The sequence below is a fragment of the Sinocyclocheilus rhinocerous genome, unplaced genomic scaffold (assembly GCF_001515625.1).
Source record: "Sinocyclocheilus rhinocerous isolate Xijiao unplaced genomic scaffold, SAMN03320098_v1.1 scaffold418, whole genome shotgun sequence".
Classification (NCBI taxonomy): Eukaryota; Metazoa; Chordata; class Actinopteri; order Cypriniformes; family Cyprinidae; genus Sinocyclocheilus; species Sinocyclocheilus rhinocerous.
In genome coordinates, this window is record NW_015651146.1 from 689512 (window position 1) to 698829 (window position 9318).

General features: G+C 40.2%; 1 protein-coding gene across 1 annotated transcript in view; it reads right to left on the reverse strand.

Annotated features, from left to right (window-relative positions):
* uba1 (ubiquitin-like modifier activating enzyme 1) overlaps nt 1–2585 on the reverse strand; it is an 11266-nt gene extending 8681 nt beyond the window's left edge. The window contains exons 1-5 of the mRNA XM_016518034.1: nt 2423–2585; nt 990–1124; nt 733–839; nt 562–652; nt 247–379 (exon numbers count right to left, since the gene is read on the reverse strand). Of these exons, the coding sequence (XP_016373520.1) occupies nt 247–379; nt 562–652; nt 733–839; nt 990–1124; nt 2423–2569 (613 nt within the window). The 5' untranslated portion in view covers nt 2570–2585. The remainder of the gene's footprint in view (nt 1–246; nt 380–561; nt 653–732; nt 840–989; nt 1125–2422) is intronic.
* Nucleotides 2586–9318: the final 6733 nt, after the last annotated feature.

Genomic DNA, 9318 nt, shown 5'->3' on the forward strand with positions numbered 1-9318 from the left:
CCACAGAGTAAATCACAAAGGACTGGAAGAGTATGTAAATAATTCACTGTTAGAAAGATTGGGATGCCAGAAAATATTACAACTCCTGGAATTCTGAAATGTAATAATTTTAATTATATTTGCTTATTGGAGTCAAAAAGTTGAAAACCATTGATCTAGTATGTTTGTGGAGGTCTCTGGGCTGACAAGAGACTGGGCTGGGTGGTTTCTGGGTCTGTTCAAATTAGAAAACCTATGATAACTCACCCAGTGTCTTGATCTCTATTGGATCACAGCCATTGAGCTCTGTCATGCCCTGCACTTCTTTGAAAGTGACGAAATCTCCACTCTCAAATCCATGCCGTGCTTCATCCAGACATGTAACCACACCAGCACTGTCCTTTTCACACACACACACACACACACACACACACACACCACAAAAAGAGCAAAAGGTTCAGACAGCCAGAAGTTTAACAAATGTCAATGTGACACTTCATTCGCTCGGACTCTACAATAATCAAGGTTTAAAAGTTACCATCACACAGTATAATTTAGCCAAGTCCAGTTAACAATTTTTACCTTTGTGATCATTGAGATCATGGCGCTCAGTGGCTGCTCTCCATTGATGTCAAACACTGTCATTTCCTCCCCAAAATCACAGAACAGTTGCCTATTGAAATACAGAACATACATGAGACAAAATAATACTCAAAAACCTTAACTCAACACAAAACAAGAAAGGTATTCTACCCAAACAGCCCACGCGTGTCTGCCACGATCAACTTAATCCCATTACTATGGCAGAAGTCACTGACGCGCATCTGCTCATCGAGGCTGGAGTTGGTGAGCACAACAACCTGGTCAAACACACAAACGCCTGTTAGCCTACTCTCTTAAATGCATTAAACTTTAACTAATGCAAAGTTCTGTATGCATGTGGGAAAAGTAGGATTTAGTCCATGTGTTGAGCTTATGGATGTAGTCCAGTGGATCCATAACAACAGTACCTGAAATTTGGTCAGGGATTCGTTGGTGAGGGCGCCAGTGAAGGAGGTTACAGGCACATAGCTGTTGAGTTCTGCCAGTCGAAGCTGACTGACCTCTGCACGGTTCTTCCCAAGATCCTCCTCACGCAGGTAAAACTAAGACATGTAACAAACACGATTTTTATTACTACTACAATTAACATCACACTACATTTCAATTTCCTTATTCCTAAAATTATTTTTTTTAGTCCACCGAATATTGTTATATAAATGTCTTAATTTGTTAATGTTCACTGCTGTTCAAAAGTTTTGGGTCAGTAATATTTTATAATGTTTGTAAAAGAAGACTCTTATGCTCAGCAAAGCTGCAATTTAATAAAAATACAGTAATATTGTGAAATATTAATACAACTTACATTTTTCTATTGTAATACATTTTAAAATGTAATTTATTCCAAAGCTGAATCTTCAGCAGCCATTACTCCAGTCTTCAGTGTCACATGATCCTTCAGAAATCATTCTAATATGCTGATTTGGTGCTCAAGCAACATTTCTTATGTCGTAAAAACATTTGTACCGTTTAATATTTTTGTGGAAACTAGTGTTGGGCCGATAGACGATGCCATTGTCCATCGCCGATGGCTGATGGGCATCACGATGTTGCGCCGGCATCGTGATCCCCCCACCCCCTTGAATGCACGATCGCTTTTTAGTTTCACTATCACTTTCGAGATTCGTGATCACACGTACTGTTTATACTATGGAGCGGCAGTACTTACAACACATTTTACAAGATTATATGCTTGTCAGTGGTACTGAGGATCTGCAAATCATTCGCCATCGTCATAAATAGAACGTGGCAGCAGTTTACTGTCAGGGATTTGTCGTGTCACGCCACGCGTGCCGCATCCAGTGTAGACAGCATCATTGATTATAAGGAGTTCTATTGACTGATCTATATATAATTAATCTTAATAATAGATCAGTGGTTCTATAGTATTTTGTCGCGCCGCTCGCATCCGGTGTAGACACGGTGTTAGGAATCGTTAGTTGTTTTCCCTTATAAGGATTCATGCTTCGGGCACACCCCCACCCGCTTGCCCCCGCCGATATCATCGTCCATTGCAATGTTTCACTGTAAACGTCTACAAATTTGGCATCGGACGATATCGTCCAACCCTAGTGGAAACCATGAAACATTTTTCTTAGGACTCTAGATGGCTGGCTGAAGAAATTTGAGAAGATCAGCATTTATTTGAAATATTTAACATTACTTTATCTTACTGACCCCAAACTTTTGGAGTAATGTAATTTAATTGTCGTTTGAGCCATCAAATGTGGATTTTGACTATACTCTTGTTTTAGTTATTTTACAGCCCCTCTGCATTATTAGCAGCAATGGCTGTGTTTTGCATTCACACACTTATGGTTATGACTCATGACCAACCACTGACCTGTGACGAAAGGTCATACCACTCAGCCACGCCCTGGTCGTGCAGGGTGACACTCTTGACTCCTCCCAGAATGACATTCTTGGCTATTTCTACACCCAAACCTCGCAGCCCTGAGATCAGAACATTGGAGCTCTGCATGCGTTTCATAGCATCATGGCCCAGTACGTACCTGAGAGACACATACTAAATTTAACAACTACTCATGTGATCTCTTATTTGCTGAAAAAGAACATTCTAAAGGCCCCGATATACTTCAAACGAAATCGAAGAACGAACTGATATGATGTCATTTCGGAAAAAATCAGGCCGAAACTAAGTTCGTTTTGAGTTTGTTTAGGCAGTTCGAAACAGCTCACCAAAGCGAACTTTCTGGGGGAGTTAGTTTTGCCCCTAAACACCTTTGAGCTTCCATTGGTCCGTGGCGATTACGCAATCGGTGGGTGTGTTCTGTAACTCCACCTTCTTTGACATAAGATTTTCCCCCCCCAGTTCGTTTCTCATTCCACGGAGGTCAGACAGGAGAACAACATCTAGAACAGCAACACCACCAAGTTACTAGCAATATATTCAGCTCAGCTATTCACACTGGAATAGCTGAGCTGCCACAGATATCCGCACCTGTACGATCGCTCGCGGAGAGACTATACAGATTCAGAGAAAGCATTTAATTCCTAGAAAGAAATTGCAACAAAGCACAAGTTATGCAAAGCGACGCGGAGAAACATCCGATGCCAGTTTTCCAAAGTCATGAAAAGAATGAAAGGAAAGAGTGGAGATAAGGTGGCGATTAGCAAATACATGTTTCAAATAATTATTTTTACACTATACTGCTGCTGCTGTCGTTTTTTTCTGTAAGCGAATTTGAAAGGCATGCAATAAATGAAATGCCAAAAGAACATGCAATAATTAACCTTTGTTTTTATCTAAATTAAATCATGACACACAAAATATAACTGCCCCGATGACTTTTGTTCTACCCGCTTAAATGATAGAAGTACTTGCGCTGTACAATCTATAAAGACTGTGTCTGTTCCCCGAATAGTGAGGTCAAAATATAAATTTAATGCAGGATCTAGAAAAAATCTGATCGTGATTAAATCAGAAAAATGTAAAATAAATGAACGACAACAATTTTTAAAGTTTGGGCTCCTAAACATTAGATCACTCTTACCCAAAGCAGTTATTGTAAACGAAATGATCACAGATGATCGTTTTGACGTACTCTGCTTGACTGAAACCTGGCTAAGGTGCAATAATTTACCCAGTTTAAAAAAATAAATGAACAATCATAAAATAAAGTAACATGTTTGTGTTATTGAGATGACTCCAATATTTTTGTTATCAGACTATAAATAGACAAGCATAACTTATGAAACCGGCTGCCTTTCAACAACCAGGCACAGTAAAGAATGAAGATTATATTCACAAAATATGTGCCTACACATACCAGTTTTGATTGCATATAACCGGGACATCTAGACAAACAAGTTAGTTTTAAAAAGCTTGACTTGAACCTACGTTAGCTGGTGTGTGGGACAGTTCGGTTCTGACAGAGTTAGAGGAGGAGCAGTGGGATCCCGTCTTCGTCTCTGATCCTGACACGCGACGCTTCTTGGACAGCGGCGAGCTGGACATCTAGAAGAAAAGAAAGCAAGCTCAACCTCTATATTTTCAAGTGAATATTATGAATTCTGAGCGCCTAAATATTGTTATGCAAACACTGCAGATCACGTGAAATCTACAGAGAAAATAAAAAGAACAGGTCACTTGGTTTTGGTGGAATGTGGTTTCCCAAATGAAACAAACCAGTTAACATCTCAGTGGAGGCTTAAAAGCATTTTCAGGCTATTTGCACTAGGACTTGGCAAAAGCTCACGCGTTATTCCCACAAACAAATGGAAAGCAGTGGTGCAAATGAACAATAATAGCAACCAGCACCCAGATGGTTTGAAAACACGATTTAATGTGCAAGCACCTGGATAAAAATAGCTCTACTCTAGTAATGAGTACTCATTACTCATTATTGAACAAAGATGTTTTAAAATCTTGGTATACAGCCAACATGGAACAAAAGAGCACAAATGTATATACATTTTAATTAATTTTTTTAAAGAAAAGAACAGACAAACGATCATCTGTGTAAAAAAACAACAACAACAACATGTAACATGCATTTAGAAGAATGTTGAAATATACCCTTAAATACATAATGGCTCGTTTCCACCGAGCGGTACGGTTCAGTACAGTACGGTACTTAATTATTTCTGTTTCCATTGTCAGAAGTTGTGAATGGTACCAAAATAGTTAACCGTACCACTTTTTTGGGACCCTTCCGTTTGGGTACCTAGCACAGTAGTCCGGTACCTAAAGGGTGGAGCTAGACTCACTACATTGATTGGTAGACAGAATCGTCACTAGCGTGTGCTACAAGGGAATGACAACACAAGGGGAATGAAGCGTCTCCTTCACTCGTTCTGCCATGCTGCTCATGTGTGTTGGGCTTGTTTACATCAGTGCGCAAACAAAATATAAAAGTGTATTTTATAATTGTATATTTTCACACTCATACACACAGACAATGGAAAAAACGCTACTCGCTACTTTCCGGCATACACCACACCTATCAAGTAGTGGTACTGTTGGCGGGGGAAACGCAAGACAAATCAGGGTGTATTGTCCCGTATCGTACCGTACTGACCCATACCGCTCAGTGGAAATGAGCCATAAATGGTTATTTCAGCACTGGACAGTTCCTTTACAGCAATGCAGTGAAGTCAGCCTCATTCTAAAGGACACAAAGAAATTCTAGTCTATAAAAGCAAGGCTAGTTATTATTAGACTACTCATATTTCGCAAATAATTCCATTTCATGAGTTTGTACTAAGAAAAAAATAAAATGAAAGGGAAAGCACCAAACTACATTTTGATCACTTATACATGGAATAAAAACAATAAGGTTTGTCTTTCCACAGCACAAGGAGAGGCTGATTTCTGCCGCAAGATGAAGCGCTTTGGCTATAAATAGCTCGAGGACAGAAGCGTTGTGTTTATGGTGAACGGCTCCGTACATCTACTGGCTCACCCATTCTGCCTTAAAAACGCTGATTCATAAAAATAAAACTGCAGTGAATGTCGCATCCCAAGACCGGTTCCGTGCAGCGTTTCCACAACACAAACGTAAACTCTTTGATATGAATGGACGGTTGCCCATCCATTCATATCCCAAGTATCATGTTAGGATAGCTCACTATTAAGGCGCTGAGTGGCCAAGTATGACGCGGAGTTCAACATTTATGACATTCACTAAAATGTGGGGTAAGACACAGGAGGAAGACTTGCTTTACTGAAACGAAACTTTATAACGCTCTTTAAGCTGCAGTTCAACTGCCCTCGAAAGAGAGCGTAGATTCTAGAACGACTACAAACTCACGAGCGGAAATTCCGCATGCAATCGTGCCGTTCTGAACATAACTCTCGTCATTTGAGCGATAGTGCATCGAGAACTGTCTGCATTTCCTCACTCGTGCTGTTCTAAACCTGTATGGCGACTCCTGTGCTACATAAAACGAGTCATCAGGCAGAAAATGACACTCATTCACCATTCACTCTCGTTTTTTCCATACAATGACAGAGGCTGTCATTCTGCCTGACAACAACTTTTTTTGCTCCACGGAAGAAAGAAAGTCGGTCATACGTGTTTAGACCAACAAGAGTGTTAAACCGAATTTCAATTTTTGTTGAATAAAACCAGAATAATGCCCACAAATTCCATTCGCGTACAGATAGTAAAGTGAACTTAATATATTGACACACCAAGATTACGATATGAGCAGATTGAGAATAAATATGTGCGTGACATAAGCAAAAATAACATACAAGATCGATTATCTCGTGAAGATCAACGGTCACACCTGCTTTGTAATTTTCAGATATTCACTTCCGTTTCGAAAAGCAGCACACACAAAATCATCCGCAGTATGTCAAGATATCAAATGTTAAATAAAACATGCGAAGCAGGTCGCCTGCCGCTAATCAGACTTGCCAAATTTAACCGGATGATCACTTAGCAGGGAACACGAGGGGACTCTTAGACACCTAGCTTGCTAGCCTGCTACTTGCTTTGTAATAGTTGGTGCAGGCAGTTTACTGAGCCTGAGGCCTAGCTCACTACAGTCCCAAGTTCGCATGCTAACCAGTGAATGAAAGAACTCGGCGCCTGTACACAAACAACGATCTGATCCATGCTGATCACCCAGAACATAATTATACTAGCCTGGGCGAGTACAGTCGGGGAATTACACGCTATAAAGCGCTATTCGAGCGGACAGCTGCTTGCACTGAGCGAAATGTTTTGCCTCTTACCAATAATACTTCTCAGTCCACTCTCAGTGTCAGCAAACCGCTCCTCGTGTGAAACTAACTTAGATGGTGCGGATTGTGGGCTGATGTAGATACGAGGAGAAAACGGACAGCAACAGCACGAACAGCGCTGAGCGAGATGCTGTGTGAAAAGCCCCCTTCACTATCCTGCCGAGTCACTGTGTCGTTCAGTCTGCTGCCTGCCTGTGTCGCGTTTCTGGGTTGGTTTCAGCGAACGGAACAAAACCAAAATGGCAGCTGTGGCACAGGGGCGGAGCTGCTCGGATAAAGAGGAACAGGAAAAGGTGGTCTGGCCAAGACTGCTGCAAATCCTCTGCAGTCGCCCATTGGCTGCCCTACCTACGACTTTACGGAAAACCCACCCACTTCTGCATATGCCGGGACTTCAGGCTTTTGTAATTGATATTCAGTTGTGCATAATGAACTGAACCACGTTATCCATTGTCATGAGGCTGTGGATAAAGAACTGAATCCATGCTGTAGAAGATAGTTCACCAAAATTAAAAATGCCATAATTTCCTTCCAAACCTGTATGACCTTATCTTTTACGTTCCACAAAAAAAGATGTTAAAAACTGTCTCAGTGTCTTTTGTCCATTCAGGGTTTTGTCAATAGTAACCAAAACTTTTTGGTTACCAAATTTCTTCAAAATATATTGTGTGTTCCACAGAAAAAAAGGCAAACCGTTTTTGAAAGATGTGAAGGTTAAAGAAAATTACAGTTTTTATTTTGTGTGAACTTTCCCTTTAAATGGTTTTATATCCTTGACAATTTACATATGAGATACAAATTATACTGAAAGTAAAAGCAACGTTTTAAGGAAAAATTATGATGTGTGTATTATTTGAGTCCTAATATGTTGGAAAATAACAATATATGTTTTCTGAGATATTTAACGTCCTTGCCCTTATAAACGCTATAGATATATGAAAACAGTACAATTATAATCTTGTTGTGGATGGAAAATATGTTTATGCATTCAATCTACAATTCTCAATTTTTTTAAAGACACCATTTTGTAAGATATTGTCATAAATGTCTCTCAATGGCACTCTAGGCTACAGCAATGTAAAGATAATGATTTACTTACAATTAACAGCCAAACGAAATGTACATGCATACAAATGTACATATTACTACTCAAAGTAAACATTATGGCATGCAAAACCTTTTGCAATAAAAGAAACGTGCAAATCTATAGAATATTTGTCAAATGGCTGAATGGAGGAATAAAGTGCTTATTTGATAACTTCATAGACATCATGAAGCAAAACACAGAAGCAGTTGCTGCACTTATTCACTCTACTTAACATAAACATGAAGAACGCCATAGAACCTGCTAGTTGACAGCTGTCTCTGTAAAGTAGGTCACAACTATTTTACTAAGGAGCACACATACGTGACATAAACCATTTGGGTAAAATATTTCACCCATGCAGATGGGTATAAACGGTGGCATAATATTAAGCCATAACAAAACCATAAAATAACAGCCTGTAGAAACACTGAACATCCACACTTATGATGCATCCATAACACTGAAGAATAGCCCTCGTTGATTTGCATAGAGTAGTTTACCTCTCCTAAACCAAAAACCCATGTAAAACTGTCTTTCAAAAGCAATGACTGCTAAAATGAGGGGTTAGGTATGGGCTTTCTTGTAAATGAGAGAAATAAGCGTTGGGGGATGGGGTGATACTTGTGACAAAGGCCCAAGTGGGCCGCTTATTCTCGCATATGGTACATATACAAGAAGCAAATTTCCCGTGTGAGTTACCTTTACAGCAGGTACAAATAATGTCAACAATCCCCAACGCACCTGCACTTGATAGTCAAAACCTCACAGTTCGAGTGAGCCGGTTAGCTCGCTGCAAAACACCATCTTAAAACGAGTTTCACATAGCGGTTGTATGCTTACTAAAGAGGGATCGTTGGATTTAAAAAAGCTGCAGTTTACATTATAGCAAATCGATGCTAACAGTGCACAGGGTTACATAAACAGGTCGAGTTTTAATGACCAGTGATCTAAACGGAGAAGCAAGGCAATGACAGGGTACCCCACATACTGACAAGTTTGATTCAGTATTTGGTCTATTTTTCCTAGGGTGAATCTTGAGATACTTTTAAAAGACTGTAATCTAAGCAGTTGTGCAGATATGTGGGCTGACAAATTATCTCGCCATCTTTCCAGGCTATCTTTCAGGGAAACGATGCGAGGACGTTTTGCGATAACGTTAGCCTGCAAAAACGAAGCTCGTTAGCTTAGCGCAACCTTTTTGCAGAGCATGAAGGAAATCTGAAAAATAACGCGAACCGTATGACGGGAGGTATAGCCAACTTTTCCGCAAGGATGAGTTGGTTTCTTGTGATGTGCGCCTGGAGCGCATTGTCTTGCGCACGCCGTTAGCTGGCTGTTCGTGAAAAAGTGGCCAGTTGAAATTCACAGGCAAATTGTTGCGCCTGGCTAGCCAACTTCAGCTGTAAAAACTTGGCTCTGGCTAGCTGTGACGGTGTTC